This window comes from Indicator indicator, chromosome 28, assembly GCF_027791375.1.
Source record: "Indicator indicator isolate 239-I01 chromosome 28, UM_Iind_1.1, whole genome shotgun sequence".
NCBI lineage: Eukaryota > Metazoa > Chordata > Aves > Piciformes > Indicatoridae > Indicator > Indicator indicator.
The window spans coordinates 12,676,545-12,694,142 of NC_072037.1; the positions used below are offsets into that span (position 1 = coordinate 12,676,545).

Here is a 17,598-nt window from a genome sequence, read left to right on the forward strand (position 1 = left end):
ACTGGGCAGAATTGAAACCAACAGTAAGGTAGAAGCTGTGGTGGCACAGCAGAGCTGGTGTCTGCCAAGAGGACCTACCAAGGAAGTAGGTGGGCAGTGGGGAGCTTATTGCCACTCAAAGAAGTGAAGGCCAAGTCTGCAGCAATCCAGCAAGGTTTGCTGAGACAAATGAATGTTCTTCCTACCAACTTGCAGCCCTCAAGGCCATGCACAAGCTTCCACATAGCTCAGCTAGTGAAGGTGTAGCCTGGAAACAAGCCAACAGCTGCCACCTTTCACAGAAACCCTGCCCCTCAAACCCAGAGCCTCTGTTTCTGGCTATTACCAGCCAAGCATCTGACACTTTGGCTCCACCTCCAAGCTGGAGGGACTCCTTGCATTTTTTTTAAACACACTTTCCATGCCCCTGTTGTATTTTTTACAGAAAGAAACAACTGGAGACATTTCAGAGCTGCCAGAACAGAAATAAGGGCAATGAAGAGATTTCACAGAATCGTAAAGGCTGGAAAAGACCTCTCAGATCATCAGGTCCAACCATCAACCCAAGACCACCACAGCCACTAAACCATTTTGTTGGGATGTTAAACACTGCTGCAGCATCCAGAGAATCCCAAACCCAAGGATCCACCAAGTTCCTTCAGTGCTTTCTCAGTGATCTCAAAGATCTTGTGCAGTCTCCAGGACAGCTTGGCAGGGCTCATGGCACAGAAGATGGGACAACAGCACATCTTGCATGGCAGATGCCACCTGAGAAGCAGCAGCCCTTGAAGTATGACTGGATTAAGAGTTGCAATACTGCCACTGAAGTCCTTTTTGCACATCCACACCTCCACAGCAAGTAGAAGACTCATGGAAAAAAAAATTCTATCCAAAGGCCTTCTTGCAATTAGAGGCCTGAAAAGCACAACCCAGCCCTGAGCACCATCAGCTGCTGCAGCAATTTCTGATCAGGGAGACCTTCTGAAACAGAACTATTTTTATTAGCCAGGAATGCTAAGCTCCATTTAAGTGCTTAGCAAGGTATGAGAAGCACTTGCTGAGAAGTGGAACGTGCCAGAGCTCAGCTTTAATTCCCTGCAATCTCCCAGGCCCCAGCTGCTGCTGGGTTTTGTTTTTGTTCTTTTTTTTTTTTTTTTTTTTTTGCTTTGAGGAGCAGGCAGGAGCAGATGAGTGGAAGCCTGCCCCAGGGAGGCTGAGGTGCCAGTCACTAAGCAAACCCCTTGGTTTCAGGAGTTGTTGTGGCATTTGGTTTTCAATGCCCTGCGTCAGTTGGCTGTCTGAGGTAGGGAACCTTCCCCAGCACCTTCTCAGAGGTGTGATGAAGTGAAGGATGTTTTGCTATACAGACTGCAAAGAGTTTTCAAAGCTACTTTCTCCAAACCCTCCCTCCTCAGCTCTTGTCCTACCATGTCTAAAATCCATGTGGACCGAGCTCCTGGCTTACACTGCCAACAAGCCACCACTTGCTCTCCTCTGGTGTTTCAACTCCCTCTGCTCACACAGAACAAAAACCCAGCAAGGCCCAGGACGTGGAGAGTCGGAACTGCCTCTATCAGGTGCTCAAGCTTCAGTGTTTATCTCAGCTCTCTGGGGCAGCTGCCTGTGTTTGTTACATACCTGCACTTTAAAGGCATCTCCAGTGATCCGGAGAGGTTTGTCTGCTCCAGTAGGCAAAGGACCATCCTGGATCATGATCATTTTCACTCCTGTTCGCTCCTGAAGGGAAAGCACAGAGCACTTGGCTGACCTTCAGACAAGGGACCAGCTTTTTGTTACTCAGCATCACCTAGGGCACAGAAGCAGCTTTACAGAACTCTGCTTGAGCACATACTGACTGCCAGTGAAGGACTGCCCAGAAGTCTGCTGCTGCTGAAGCTCTCAAGTGGCTGAACCTCTTGCAAAGAGAACCCCTCTACCTCAGCAGCTGCTTCTTCAGCCCTTTCCACAATCTGTACCTGTCTGAAGTGATCAGCTTTAAAACTGTGGCATTAAGTTCTGAAGTGACCAACCTTAAAGCTATGGCATTGAGTTCTGAGGTGACCAACCTTAAAGCTATGGCATTGAGTTCTGAGGTGACCAACCTTAAAGCTATGGCATTGAGTTCTGAGGTGACCAACCTTAAAGCTATGGCATTGAATTCTGAGGTGACCAACCTTAAAGTTATGGCATTGAGTTCTAAAGGGATCAGCCTTAAAACTGTGGCATTGAGTTCTGAACTGACCAGCCTTAAAGCTATTGGATGATAGAGGCCTAGTCAGGGCACTTAAATCCCTACACGTTTAGCCCTGACCCCTCTACTCTTTAAGAAAAATCTTGTACCAGATGAAGGAATCAAGAATGTTTTGGAGCACAGATCTATACACAACACTTGCAAGTGGAAAGGGGTGGGATGGGTTAAAAAACAAACAAACAAAAGGCAGAGGCCAGCTTTAGCAGAGAGCAGCAACAAAAAGAGAAGCAGAGGACTCTACAACAGCAGGGCTGGCATGAAAACTTAGACCAGACTCAGCCTTGTCTTGGCTACAGGGATCACCTCCTGAAGAGCAGGCACCAAAGGACAGCTAAAGCTAACTCCAGTACCGGAGGTTCCACCTCAACATGAGGAGGAATTTCTTCACTGTGAGGGTCACAGAGCCCTGAAGCAGGCTCCCCAGAACGGTTGTGGAGTCTCCTTCTCTGGAGACTTTCAAGCCCCATCTGGATGCCTTCCTGCGTGACCTGCGCTGGATTCTATGCTCCTGCTCTGGCAGGGGGGTTGGACTCGAAGATCTCCAGAGGTCCCTTCCAACCCCTTATATCCTGTGATGGCAACAGGAGTTCCTTTCCCAGTCCTGCCACGACTCTGCCACACAGCCCAGGGGGGAAGTTGTTTGACCAGCAGGTTGGAGTCCGGCGCTCCGAAGGCAGAAGGGTGGAGCCCCTGCTGGAGGAGGGGAGAGCGCCGGAGGCTCCGGGTGCTGCGGGGAAGAGAGCCCTGAGGGGATGCCTCTTGCGCACCTGCAGCTGTTTAATTGTTTCACCTCCTTTGCCGATGACCAGCCCCACTTTGGACGCCGGGATCAAGAGCTCCTGCACGGTGCTGTTGCCATCGACGTCGTTGTGGAAGCCAGGTCCGTTCCGGCAGCGATCTACAATCTGCCCCAGCAGCCGCTTGGCTTGGCTTGGGAAAAGAACCAGGGGGAAACAACTATTAGACAACACTGCCCCGTGGGAGCCAGAGACCAGGAACCATCGGAATGGGAGAGGAGAAGAAGTGGAAAGATGGAGGAAACCAGAGTTAGCACAATGGTTGCGTTTTGGTGTGGGTTTTTTTTTTTTCTGTTTTAAAACTCTTGGAGATTTTCTCCCCTCTCCCCTAAGAGTGGGGAGGCACTGGAACAGGTTGCCCAGGGAGGTTGAGGATGTCCCCTCCCTGGAGGCGGTTCAAGGCCAGGTTGGATGAGGCCCTTCAGCAACCTGCTCTAGTAGGAGGTGTCCCTGCCCATGGCAGGGGGGTTGGAACTGGGTGATCTTTAAGGTCCCTTCCAACCCAAACCATTATGTGACTCTATGATTGCTTCTAAGCAGTTTGACTTTTGGAAAGGGAAGAGAGAAGGAAGAGCAGCAGCAGGCTCTGACCTCTTTGGAAGGCTGAGCTACAGCATCCAGGGTGCTCATTCTGCATGAAGATGCTCTAGGTCCTCCACTTTAACATCCATAGAACCTGGGGTAAAACTCAAGCTCTGCTCTCTTTCCTGCTCAGGACTAAACCCCCACTGCTCTGAGACTAACACAGCACAGGGCTTAACCTTGCTCTGCTCTGCCTGCTCTTACCAGCAGCACCAGGACACTGTTCTAACACAGCCTCTGCCCCAAGCAGTAGGTGCTGGAGCTACACCGCAAAGCGAGGCAAGGATACTGCAGCAGCAACCAGTGAGAGACTGAGGTCTTCTACTCCTGGTGAGAAGAGACACACAAAGAAGCATTTGGGAGATTAAAGATCCCTTCTCTAAAATCTTTAGTACATCAGAGGTAACTGGCAGGCTTTCCCTTCATCTTGATGATTCCTGTTAGCAACACAGCCCTTTCCTGCCCTTCTCAGAGGAGGTGGAAAAAAGCCACCAGCTCCCTGTTTACTCTAAAGCAGCACTTTCCCCTCTCTTCACACCAAGCCGCACCAGGCACCCCAAGAGGGCTGACCTCTCTCTGGTGACCTGATGGAGCAATGCAAAGTCATCCCTTGTCAGCAGCTCCAGGGCTGGAGATCTGAGGGGGCACACAGGTCAGGGCACTGCTTTCTCCCAAAGCTCCCACTGCTCCCAAAGCAAGTCAAAGGTGGAGTTTCCGGAAGCCCTCTTTGAATATTCTGTGAGAGCTTGCACAGGGGTTTGTCTGCTCTGCTCCCACAGGGGCTGCTCATCTACCTTTATAATTTGCATGAAGTTATTTTAGTGACAGTACAGAGACCACACCAGTTAATACACAACATCTTTCAGAGAAGGGAATGAAGCCTATCAGGTTGCCATTGGATAGAAGTAAGGGAAACCCTGCTCACAAAACCCTTCACAAAGGAGTCTGACATCTGGACTGGTTTCCTTAATTCATTTTCTTTTTTTTTTTTTCCCCTACAAGGAGCCTGAAACAAACTGTTCAAACAAGAAACTTGACAAGCAGAAAAATACACCAAATTTCCCCTAATTTTCCATGTCCTCAACACCCTGTTCTGCTTCACAAATATTCTCACTTAAAGAAAAAAAAAATACATATCAAAAAAGGAAGCTATTTATTTACATTGTCTTTCAAGGCAGCTTTGGATATGACTACATTTAAGTGCTTATTGCAGAAGGATGAAGTCTTAACTACACCTCTCCCCCATTTTCCCCCAACTCCACCTCACCAGGTCTCCCAGCTTTTGATTGTTTTGCTCCTGTGCTGAAATATCCTTTGCTAAAGAGGGGGGGGGGGGAAGCACTTCAGTATCAGCAAGAAGTCAGTGCCTGCCCTGTAATGTGAGCTTGCCAATTACATTTATTCTGGCTCACTGCTTGCAGCGTTATGGTAGAAATCAGGAGATCTAAGCACCCTTAAATCTCTTTAGGGATGGAAGGATGATGAGTGCCTTCTCTTTAGAGAGACAAATCTTTGTGCCCATGTATTTTTATGTATTTTTTGTTTTTCCACTAGCAAATGCAACTCAAAGATTTCCAGATGGATTTTAAAAAACCCACCTACCCAAAGGCTGGGGAGAGAAAGAGCAGCTCCATATGTTAAGTGTGTTCCTGTAAGCCTGAGGATCCTGGATCCAGTTCCAGCAGGAGGTCCTCAACTGGTTTGTGAGAGTCTCAAACTCAGCTCCTGGGAAGGGGGAGGGAGGAAACACTGTCCCTAAAGTTTCTATAGGTCTAGAGAGTAGAAATCCCTGCTGGCTGGCCACGTGTCTCTACCATGCAGGGATCAGAACGCAAGGCTTTGGTTCAGTCTTTGGCTTGCTGGCAGCAGTGCAGAGGCAAGCACACCCCTGGGCTTCATGCTGCTCTGCCACAACACCAATACCTCCAGAACAACCTGGAGTGGCACCAACAGGCTTTGAAGGCCTCATGCAGCCCTTCTCCAGCTGGAAGGATGCTCATCTCAATAGGAGTAGGGAAGCAAAGGGGAGAAGAGAGGTGCCCTTCAACAGCTGAGCTCAGTACCCTGGAAAGCTGCAGTCAGAAAACTGCATCCTAGGTGCCCTAAGAGCAACCTGGCCCTGAGGAGGGGAATTCCACTGAAATTTCTGCAGAGGGTTCACACTGCAACTCGAATAAAGCCTTAGGGGTGCACAGTTTAAAGCATCAGACCAAGAGGTTCTATGCTCCAGAGACCCTCAAGTTTCTCTAGGCCAGCACTTGCTGGTGTGGCTAACCAGGCAGCACCACTGACAGAGCACAGCATCAGGGAGAAGAGAGAGGAGGAAGGAGGAGAGCAACGAAAGCAGAACTCACTCAATGCTCTCTGGCGTCCCGGTGAGCACGCATGGCCTCTCGGGCATCCCACCACTGTCTGCAGAGGAAGCAAGGAGGAAGCTTTTAACACATGGAGTTAGGAGATAGTGCCTGATAGTTCTGAAGCAGCTGCTAAGAGAAGCACTCCCCCTCTCCACACTCATTAATGAGCTCAAAAACATCCAGGGTCAACATATTTGAAATTTCCTGGATGTCTGCATTCTTTCAAACCCCAAAAGGAGGGGCAAGAACTTGGCTCATGCTCAGCAGCAGCTTCCTGCACAGCTCCAAACAGGCTCTACCAGACAACAAATGGCCAATCCATGGCCTTTGCATGCCAGCCAAGCTGCACAAAGAGCTGCTGCTGCCCTCCTGAAAGACCTTCGGCCAGGAGCTGGAGCTGACCAGACTCGGAGACAAACCCCAGAGCTGAGCACTGGTGCCACCAGGAGAAACTCAACAGGTCCAGGTACAGCATGGATTGTCCATTTGCTCTGTGCTCATCTCCTGATTAATGACACTTCCTTGATTGTTTCATTCCCCAACCCACCTGCCAAACCTGTTTGCTCTGCCAGCCAGGAGGTCAGCCCCACAGCAGCTCTCCCATGCCTAGCACATCCTGGGTTAAGGGTGCTGACAGGTGTGCTGAGCACCTGCTCTAATGGACACAAGACCCTTCCACATGGAAACCTGTTCACCCACCACACCCAGAGCCTCTTACCTGGAGCAATTTGAATTTTGCATCCAGACTCTGCCTGAATCCTTGAGATCTGTTCTCCTCCCCTGCCGATGACTGCAACGAGTTCAACAAGCATCAGAACACCACTTTGCCAAGCAACTGCAGAGCACCTTCCCCCTCTTTACTCTGCTGCAGCTATCTATAAAGGAACAGTTGGGATTCCAGGATTGCAGAAGAGGCTGCCACAGCATGACCAAATTTACCATCAAACACTGCCAAACGTTAATCTGTTTGCTTGGGGGAGGAAAAAAACCCCAAATCCCACGAGGCCTGTCTGGCACTGGAGTGGAAATAGAGCATGCAGGAAATCAGGTGTTAGCAGAGTCATGGAATCATAGAATGATTGGGTTGGAAGGGACCTTAAAGGTTATCTAGTTCCAAGCCCCTGCCATGGCCAGGGCCATCTCCCACTACAGCAATGATTTAAATGTATTTTGTTCAGCCTGACCAAGAAACCACTTCTTTGGGGTACCAAAAAAAGGTAAAGACCTTTGCTTTTCATACTTTAAAATTTCTGTTTTACTGCCCCTCTTCCATGGATGTGATGTTTGGCTGCTCTGCATTCACACACTGAAATGCCCCATCAGCCTGCAGTGAAAAAAAAAAAACCCAGCTCCTGGAGTCAGCACAGGAGTGTTCCACAACCAGACACTGCAAGGAGAGATGAGGCCAGCACCATCCCCATCCCACCCAGGCTGCACAGAGAGCACAACTGACAGGTCAAACAGGTCCTCCTGCCTCAGGATGCTCCCACAGAGGCAGCTCTCAGCTGTGGGTGTTGCCACTCTCCTGCATCTCTCTGCCCCCAAACCAGGATTAGATTGAGCACAGCGATGCTGCACCAGCAGAGCGTGGGAGCTGCCCTCTCACAGAGCTACAGCAGCCCTCCAGCATCCACAGCTTCAGACTGCACTGGGTTGGAAGGGACCCTGAAAGGTCATCTTGTCCAACACTCCTGCAGGCAGCAGGAACAGCTCCAGCTGGAACAGGCTGCCCAGGACCAGATTTTGAATGTGCCCAGGGATGGAGCCTCAACCCCATCCCTGGGCAACCTGTTCCAGTGTCACCACCCTCACTGTGCAGAGCTTCCTCCTGAGGTCCAACCTAAATCTACTCTGCTCCAGTTTCAAACCATTGCCCCTCCTCCTCCTGTCACCACAGGCCCATCTGAACAGTCCTTTCCCAACCTTCCTGCAGGTCCCCTTCAGGTACTGAAATGCAGCTCTAAGGTCTGCCTGGAGCATTCTCTCCCTCAACTCTCCTAGTCTGCCCTTGTAGCAGCAGTGCTCCAGTCCTCTGATCATCTTCATGGCTCTCTCTGAACTTGCTCCAGCCAGGTCCATGTCCCTCTAGTGATAGAAGTCCCACAGCTGGACACTCAGGTGAGGCCTGAGCAGAGCAGAGGGGCAGAATTCCCTCTTTCCACCTGCTGTCCACACTTCTGATGAGGCCCAGGTGCCACTGACCTTCTGGGCTGCAAGTGCCCATTGCTGGCTCACATCCACCTCACTGGACTGATAAATGAGGAGGTCTGGCAGGGCCAAAGGGAGTGTTTCCTCTGCAGGAATTTCAGTTACAGTTTTGTAGTGGCTTCAGAGCCAGGCCAGAACTTCCTGCACCCAGGGGTAATTATCACAGCTGTTATTTGCCTCTTCCCTCTCCATGTATCAAAGTGGAAGAGAGAGAGAGGCAGCAGTGGAAGAGCCTCAGCAATCACTGCAGTAGCAGAGCAGCAGGAGGTGTCATTGAAAGGAAGAGTGATGATCATCAAGAGGAAGAGAGAAATTAGGATCAGGCTTGAAAGAGAACAGCAGCAGGAATGCAAATGCAGGAAGGGTCCTCAGCTGAGCACTGCTGGCTGTGCTCTCCTGCAGCAGTTAGCAGGGATCTCAAATTCTCTTTAACTTGCTTTGACTCCACTCTTATTTTAACATTTCAGTGTTGGTTTCCTCCCTCAGCTCTCACAGTTCTGCATGCTGAAGGGAAGTAAAATGTTTTAGTGAGGGAAAATAAATCCACTTGTGACTCAGGTGCTGTTTGAGTGGGAATTTCAAGGAGAGAATCACTCTCAGCAGCCTGTACCAGAGTCCTGTTCTTACTTCTAGGCCATGGAGCTTTTCCATGCAGCTTGCACCTGGAATTTAAACCCAGATCATCTGGGCCCCCCCAAGACAGCATTAGCAAAGCTTATCCAAGGCCAGTAAGCACAAAAACCTGTGAGCAGGTCAGAACCAGCAGCATTCCTGCACAGAAAGCACATGAAGAGACACTGAAAGCATCCAAGGTACTTACTAAATCCAACCATTTTATCAGGCACTTTGAACTCTTCTGTTACGACAGCCCTGGAAAATAGGAAAAAAAAAAAAAAAAAAAAAAAGAGGGGGAGGATAAAACCAATCAAAGAATCATCACAAAGAACAGCCTGGAGACAACCATGGCCCTGCCCTGGACACCAGGCAGAGCAGAAGGCTTCTGTACACACAGGTGAACACCACAGCACGGTCCAACCCATTTGCTTTGGAAGGGACCTCCCATGGGCACCTCACTTCTCCTGTGCTGGAAACATTTCTACTCTCCTCTCCACTGCTTTCAGTGGAGCTGATGGAAGAACCTCTTTTGGTCATTCTTGCTCCAGACATTTCCCAGAATAACTGAAATGTCTTTATTATTCAGCCCAGAGCTTCCAAGGCCCCACCTCTGCCACTGCTTTGGGCTATGCTCCTGCCCAGACACTAACCAAAGCCAATCCTAAAGCCCTTGGGTGGGAAAAGCCCTCCAAGATCATCCAGTCCCCAGGAGGCTGTGGACATCTTCAAAATCCACCTGGATGTGCTCCTGTGTGACCTGCCCAAAGTGGTTCTGCTTGGCAGGGGGGTTAGACCCAATCTCTGAAGGTCCCTTCCAAGCACTAACATTCTGTGAGTCCAACCTTCAACCCAACACCACCAAACCATGTCCCCAGGTGCCATGGCCACATGGTTCTTCAACACCTCCAGTGATGAGGACTCCACCACCTCCCTGGGCAGCCTGTTCCAATCCCTGACCACTCCTGCAGCAAAGAAGTTTTTCTAATTTCCAACCTAAATCTCCCCTGGCACAATTTCAGGCCATCACCTGATACTAGGGAGAAGAGACCAACCCCTAGCTCACTGCAGGAGGTTCCTGTGGGATTCCCCCTCCAATGCTCACAGGGTTTTACTGGGTTGGGGTTTTTTTTGCCTTGTCCTTATTACTCTTTTCCTTGGAATTTACAAAAGATGCCTTCAACCATCCTTTGAAGCCTTCACTATCTCCAGACTTCCATATCTGCTGCTCTTTGGACTTTTTCAATGTCTCCCTGCCCCAAAACACAGTACCCAAAGCTATTTCTTAAGACCTGACCACAGCCAAGTAGAAAGGAATTCACTTGGACTGGGTTTTTTCAGCTGAGTCATTTCTATCTTGTAGCAAATACAACACTGAGTATGGAATTTGCAACCTCCACCTCTTGAGGTGTGCAGGACACAATCTGTTCAGCAACTCAAGAGCAAGGAAATTTCTGCATAACAAAATCAGTGGAGGTTTTGTGGTGAGGTGCATCAAAATCTTCCCACTTTTTGCTTTAGATCACTTAGGGGAGGTGTAGAACCCAAGCCAGAACTTCACCAGCTGCAGATGGAGGCTTCTCCCCTGTCCTGTTCTCCAGGTTCAGAATCACTCTTGGTTTGCCCTACAATAGACCCAGCCTGTTGTCCAAGTGTCCTGTCCTGGAGGAATGGACAAAGCTGCCAGCCCAGCAGAAAACCAACCACCAAATCCAGGCTTCAGGTTCCTAGTTGAGAGGCTTCCTTAGGTTGGAAGGGACCTTGGAGAACATCTACTCTAATCTCCACAGGTAGGGAGGTTGGAGTAGATGATCTTGAAGGTCCCTTCTAATCTAAGCCATTCTGATTGGCAGTGAGGTTGGAGCAGACAATCTCTCAGGTCCCTTCCAACCTTCTATGATTGATTCTCTGATTGATTTGGCAGCCCAAGGGATTCTTTGCCTGAACATCACTCCTGGAGAAGAGAGGTGGCAGGCAGCAGCAGAGGAGACAACTCTGCCTACACCTTCCTGTGCTGCCCTAGCTGGGATCATAGAATCATTAAGGTTGGAAAAGCCTTTTAAGATCATCAAGTCCAACCTTCTGCCCAACACCTCCATGACCACAAGACCACACCCCAGAGTGCCACATCTACTTGTTTCTTGAACACCTCCAAGGATGGTGACTCCACCACCAGCCTGGGCAGCTGGGCTTCAACCCAGCCATTAAGAACTGAAGTCCACAACCTTCATGCAGACCACTTGGTCCTTTCTGCTGAGGCCCCAACAAAGCAGCTGGTGATGACAAATGCATTATTAGCCCCAAGTGGAATCCAGCTGCAGAAATGTCCTCCTCTTGCTACTCCAACCAAGACAGACATCTGCTTGACACCAGGATTTGAGGGAAATGGAGAATGTCACATGTGATGCATGATAATTCAAACATGCTTCAGTGTCCTTCAACCACCTCTGACTAAGGAGTCAGCCCAGGTCAGATTACACCAACAAAGCTAAGTTATAGTAACAAACCCAACAATCATTTAAAAAACAACCAACCAACCAAAAAACCCCAAACAAACCCACAAAACCCCCTCCAAACCCAAACAGCCCCAATCCCATCTCTCTGCCCACTGAATACTTCCAATAGGTGTTACAATGCCAGAGACTGTTACTTATTTTTTTTCTTCCAGGGCAGGGGAAGAGAGGAGAGAGAATTTCTTCTTCCTGGTCCTGCAGATTAACAGGAGCCAAATCCCAGTTTCCCATCAACTCTTTTCTTCATCACAACAAACAAGCTTAAAAGGTTAGCAGAAAGCCCAGCCTGGGAGAAAACCCAAGCTGACAGTTTCTCCACATTCTCAACCTCTGACTTCCTAACACTACTACAGATGGTGGATCAATAAACAATTAGAACTGATCAATAAATAATAAAACATAACCCACTGCTTACCTTTGATGTACCAGGGCCCCTAACTGGTTACCTACTGTGGCAGAGAGAGAAAAAAGGACAAAAAAATCAAAGCATTAGCACGGATAAACTAACTTCATCCCCACAGAAAGAGTTCTTACCATTTCATCAGGGGAAAAAAAAAAAAAGAGAGAGAGAAAGAGAAAGAAAAGCAAAACAGTAATTTAGGTTCAGTGGCTGAAATGAATGCCTTATGCAGGAGAAAACAGGAGGGGATTTCGTGATCAGCACACAGCACAGCCCAGGGTCCAGCTGAACACAGGATAGGGAATTGATCTGTGTCTCCCCATGCTGAGAGTCATGGGAGAAAATCCTGCCTGCCCAAAGCCAAATCCCTACAACTAAGCTTCCCCACCACCCCCTTTCCCAAATTAAGCTCAAAGTAGTAAAAAAGGGAAAAAAGCAAAGGGGAAGCAGAGGGGGGAAAAAAGCAAAGGGGAAGCAGAGGGGGGAAAAAAGCAAAGGGGAAGCAGAGGGGGGAAAAAAGCAAAGGGGAAGCAGAGGGGGGAAAAAAGCAAAGGGGAAGCAGAGGGGGGAAAAAAGCAAAGGGGAAGCAGAGGGGGGAAAAAAGCAAAGGGGAAGCAGAGGGGGGAAAAAAGCAAAGGGGAAGCAGAGGGGGGAAAAAAGCAAAGGGGAAGCAGAGGGGGGAAAAAAGCAAAGGGGAAGCAGAGGGGGAAAAAAGCAAAGGGGAAGCAGAGGGGGGAAAAAAGCAAAGGGGAAGCAGAGGGGGGAAAAAAGCAAAGGGGAAGCAGAGGGGGGAAAAAAGCAAAGGGGAAGCAGAGGGGGGAAAAAAGCAAAGGGGAAGCAGAGGGGGGAAAAAAGCAAAGGGGAAGCAGAGGGGGGAAAAAAGCAAAGGGGAAGCAGAGGGGGGAAAAAAGCAAAGGGAAGCAGAGGGGGAAAAAAGCAAAGGGGAAGCAGAGGGGGGAAAAAAGCAAAGGGGAAGCAGAGGGGGGAAAAAAGCAAAGGGGAAGCAGAGGGGGGAAAAAAGCAAAGGGGAAGCAGAGGGGGGAAAAAAGCAAAGGGAAGCAGAGGGGGAAAAAAGCAAAGGGAAGCAGAGGGGGAAAAAAGCAAAGGGGAAGCAGAGGGGGGAAAAAAGCAAAGGGGAAGCAGAGGGGGGAAAAAAGCAAAGGGGAAGCAGAGGGGGGAAAAAAGCAAAGGGGAAGCAGAGGGGGGAAAAAAGCAAAGGGGAAGCAGAGGGGGGAAAAAAGCAAAGGGGAAGCAGAGGGGGGAAAAAAGCAAAGGGGAAGCAGAGGGGGGAAAAAAGCAAAGGGGAAGCAGAGGGGGGAAAAAAGCAAAGGGGAAGCAGAGGGGGGAAAAAAGCAAAGGGGAAGCAGAGGGGGGAAAAAAGCAAAGGGGAAGCAGAGGGGGGAAAAAAGCAAAGGGGAAGCAGAGGGGGGAAAAAAGCAAAGGGGAAGCAGAGGGGGGAAAAAAGCAAAGGGGAAGCAGAGGGGGAAAAAAGCAAAGGGGAAGCAGAGGGGGGAAAAAAGCAAAGGGGAAGCAGAGGGGGGAAAAAAGCAAAGGGGAAGCAGAGGGGGGAAAAAAGCAAAGGGGAAGCAGAGGGGGGAAAAAAGCAAAGGGGAAGCAGAGGGGGGAAAAAAGCAAAGGGGAAGCAGAGGGGGGAAAAAAGCAAAGGGGAAGCAGAGGGGGGAAAAAAGCAAAGGGGAAGCAGAGGGGGGAAAAAAGCAAAGGGGAAGCAGAGGGGGGAAAAAAGCAAAGGGGAAGCAGAGGGGGGAAAAAAGCAAAGGGGAAGCAGAGGGGGAAAAAAGCAAAGGGGAAGCAGAGGGGGGAAAAAAGCAAAGGGGAAGCAGAGGGGGGAAAAAAGCAAAGGGGAAGCAGAGGGGGGAAAAAAGCAAAGGGGAAGCAGAGGGGGGAAAAAAGCAAAGGGGAAGCAGAGGGGGGAAAAAAGCAAAGGGGAAGCAGAGGGGGGAAAAAAGCAAAGGGGAAGCAGAGGGGGGAAAAAAGCAAAGGGGAAGCAGAGGGGGGAAAAAAGCAAAGGGGAAGCAGAGGGGGGAAAAAAGCAAAGGGGAAGCAGAGGGGGGAAAAAAGCAAAGGGGAAGCAGAGGGGGGAAAAAAGCAAAGGGGAAGCAGAGGGGGGAAAAAAGCAAAGGGGAAGCAGAGGGGGGAAAAAAGCAAAGGGGAAGCAGAGGGGGGAAAAAAGCAAAGGGGAAGCAGAGGGGGGAAAAAAGCAAAGGGAAGCAGAGGGGGAAAAAAGCAAAGGGGAAGCAGAGGGGGGAAAAAAGCAAAGGGGAAGCAGAGGGGGGAAAAAAGCAAAGGGGAAGCAGAGGGGGGAAAAAAGCAAAGGGGAAGCAGAGGGGGGAAAAAAGCAAAGGGGAAGCAGAGGGGGGAAAAAAGCAAAGGGGAAGCAGAGGGGGGAAAAAAGCAAAGGGAAGCAGAGGGGGAAAAAAGCAAAGGGGAAGCAGAGGGGGGAAAAAAGCAAAGGGGAAGCAGAGGGGGGAAAAAAGCAAAGGGGAAGCAGAGGGGGGAAAAAAGCAAAGGGGAAGCAGAGGGGGGAAAAAAGCAAAGGGGAAGCAGAGGGGGGAAAAAAGCAAAGGGGAAGCAGAGGGGGGAAAAAAGCAAAGGGGAAGCAGAGGGGGGAAAAAAGCAAAGGGGAAGCAGAGGGGGGAAAAAAGCAAAGGGGAAGCAGAGGGGGGAAAAAAGCAAAGGGGAAGCAGAGGGGGGAAAAAAGCAAAGGGGAAGCAGAGGGGGGAAAAAAGCAAAGGGGAAGCAGAGGGGGGAAAAAAGCAAAGGGGAAGCAGAGGGGGGAAAAAAGCAAAGGGGAAGCAGAGGGGGGAAAAAAGCAAAGGGGAAGCAGAGGGGGGAAAAAAGCAAAGGGGAAGCAGAGGGGGGAAAAAAGCAAAGGGGAAGCAGAGGGGGGAAAAAAGCAAAGGGGAAGCAGAGGGGGGAAAAAAGCAAAGGGGAAGCAGAGGGGGGAAAAAAGCAAAGGGGAAGCAGAGGGGGGAAAAAAGCAAAGGGGAAGCAGAGGGGGGAAAAAAGCAAAGGGGAAGCAGAGGGGGGAAAAAAGCAAAGGGGAAGCAGAGGGGGAAAAAAGCAAGGGAAGCAGAGGGGGAAAAAGCAAAGGGGAAGCAGAGGGGGAAAAAAGCAAAGGGAAGCAGAGGGGGGAAAAAGCAAAGGGGAAGCAGAGGGGGGAAAAAAGCAAAGGGGAAGCAGAGGGGGGAAAAAAGCAAAGGGGAAGCAGAGGGGGGAAAAAGGGGGAAAAAAGGAGAAAAGAGGAAGAAAAAAAAGAGGAAAGGGGGGGGAAGGAACAAAAAAGGGGGGGAAAAAAGGGGAGGGAAGGGAGCAAAGAGAAATTTCAAGCAGCCTGCTGTGCATTAACTCCCCTGAAGAAAAGCTGGGCAGGGATTGAGTGGAGGCTAAAAGCATTCAGGCCCCCCAGCACCTACTTCTGTCTGTGTCTCTCAGCTGTGCTCCATGGAGCCCACCTACACGGAGACCTGTCAAAGGAGAAGGGCTGGTCAGTAACCTTGTGGCACCCCCCCAGTGATGCAGAGAGGACAACAGAAGTCTCCCTGCTGCACATTCCAGGCATATCTGGGCTGAGCTGCTCCCTCTCCAGCTGATTTCTCTCTCCAACTCAACCTCACCAAGCTGAAATCTTTCTTCCTGGTGTTAATGGGGGGGGAAAAAAAATATATTCTTTGAGCATAAACTGCTGCAAAGTGTGGACACAAGGCCCTGCTGGGCTTCCTAAAACTGGACTTTGCCTGCAGCACAGCAGCTCAAAACCAGACCACTTGGTGCTAACAACCAGTTGAGGGATTATATTGCATGCCTGGAGGGTGCAAGGAATGAAACAAATTAAAGTGGCCAATAGATGAGCTGTGAGAATACAGCTGCTGCCTCCAACTACCTTGCAGCAACCTGAAAGGTTAACTCTTCACCTGAAAGGTTGCTGCAAGGTAGTTGGAGGCAGCAGCTGTACTCCTCTGAGCTGGGCAATCAGCTGGCAGAGCCAAGAGGAGGATGCATGCCACACTCTCTCCATCTGCCAGCAAAATGCAGAAAATTTGTGGCCAAACACTTGACTCAAAGCAGCCAAAGGGATTCTCAGTGTTGTGTTTGTGCTGCCTGTCAATCCCCCCTCCCCCCAGCAGCCCAGCACCCAAATACTGACAGCAGCTTTGGGGTTATTGCTCTCCCCCAGCCCAGTGATGAGGCACCTGCTGTGCTATTGACTCCCTCAGATTTGGTTTTGCATATTCTCAGCCTGTAGAGGAAAAAAACAACAAACACCAAACTCTAATTTGGGACCTCTGAAGAGTGCTGCTGGAAATGGTGGGTGATGGAATGGGGAATATTTGCTCTGATTGATAAGCTGCAGCCACAGAGCTGGGCAAACACAGCCACGTTCAGAGTCAGAGACTTGTTTGGGTTGGAAAAGCCTTCTAAGATCATCCAGCCCAACCATCAACCACCATAGCCACTGGGGTCAGTTTTGGGCCCTTCACTCCAAGAAGGGCTGGAGCAGGGTCCAGAAGGCCAAAAAAGCTGGGGAAGGGTCTGGAGAACAGGGCTGGTGAGGAGCAGCTGAGGGACCTGGGGTTGTTTAATGTGGAGAAGAGGAGGCTGAGGGGAGACCTCATTGCTCTCTATGGCTACCTGAAAGGAGGCTGCAGTGAGGTGGAGTTGGTCTCTTCTCTCTAGTCTCAGGTGACAGGAGAGGATATGGCCTGAAGTTGTGCCAGGGGAGGTTTGGGTTGGAGATCAAGAACAATTTCTTTGCTGCAAGAGTGGTCAGGGATTGGCACAGACTGCCCAGGGAGGAGGAAGAGTCCCTGGAGGTGTTGAAGAACCCTGTGGCCATAGTTTGGTGGCCATGGAGCTGTTGGGTTGAAGGGTAGGCTGGATGATCTCCGAAGGCTTTTCCAACCCAAACAGTTCTATGGTTCTATAAAAAGCAAGGACATGGCCCTTGGTTCCCTCACCCAAAGGTCTGTTTGTGCTCCACATCCCCACTCTGCTCTGAAGGGGAGGCAGGGCTGGGGCACACCATGCTTGCTGCAGCACTGCAGGCTGCTGTTCTGTTCCACCACCTCCCTCTCCACACCAGGGAGGGGGCTGAACTCCAACAAGCCACGCAGATATCTCCCCTTTTTACACCTATTGAGACCAATTTAACTGTAACTGCAGTCATTTGACTGCCAATAAGGAAAAATACTGAATAAAATCAGCACTATTTCATTTTAATGGCACCTGCTGCTTGCTAACTCCTCACTCTGCTTCAGGCTTCACCTTAACTGAATTCTACCTAACAGACACTCAAAACAAAGGTGGATTTTTCTTCTTGTTTTCCACCTCATAAAACAGAGCAGTGCCTCCCACTAAATTAATGTGCATGATGGGAATAGCAAATCTCATCAAGAGTATCTTTGCAGCCAGAATGAACTCAGAGTGATGCAGCTCCTGGAGGGCACTGGAACAGAGCTGGCGCAGACGTATGAAAAGCAAAACAGGATCAGAGAATCATCATAGAATGGAATCATAGAATGGTTTGGGTTGGAAGGGACCTCCAAAGCTCAGCCAGTAGAGCAGCTTGCTCACAGCCTTGCTGAGCCTGACCTTGAACATCTCCAAGGCTGAGGCCTCAACTGCCTCCTTGGGCAACCTGTTGCAGTGTTCCAGCACCCTCATGGTGCAGAACTTGTTCCTAAGATCCAGTCTGAATCTGCTCCTCTCTCATTTCAAACCATTACCCCTGGCTCTACCACTGCAGGCCTTTGGGATCAGTCCCTCTGCAGCCTTCTTGTGGCCCCCTTCAGGTCCTGGAAGGCTGCTCTAAGATCTCCCTGGAGCCTTCTCTTCTCCAGGCTGAACAACCCTAACTCTCCCAGCCTGGTCCTGTAGCAGA

The 17,598-nt window shown here is 50.1% G+C and overlaps 1 protein-coding gene across 1 annotated transcript in view; it reads right to left on the minus strand.

Moving 5' to 3' along the window:
- Nucleotides 1-17,598, minus strand: part of FUBP3 (far upstream element binding protein 3) — a 41,776-nt gene that overhangs the window by 13,693 nt on the left and 10,485 nt on the right. Inside the window, exons 3-8 of the mRNA XM_054393274.1 lie at nucleotides 11,715-11,748; nucleotides 8,995-9,044; nucleotides 6,685-6,756; nucleotides 5,964-6,021; nucleotides 2,998-3,160; nucleotides 1,618-1,716 (exon numbers count right to left, since the gene is read on the minus strand). Coding sequence (XP_054249249.1) covers nucleotides 1,618-1,716; nucleotides 2,998-3,160; nucleotides 5,964-6,021; nucleotides 6,685-6,756; nucleotides 8,995-9,044; nucleotides 11,715-11,748 — 476 coding nt within the window. The remainder of the gene's footprint in view (nucleotides 1-1,617; nucleotides 1,717-2,997; nucleotides 3,161-5,963; nucleotides 6,022-6,684; nucleotides 6,757-8,994; nucleotides 9,045-11,714; nucleotides 11,749-17,598) is intronic.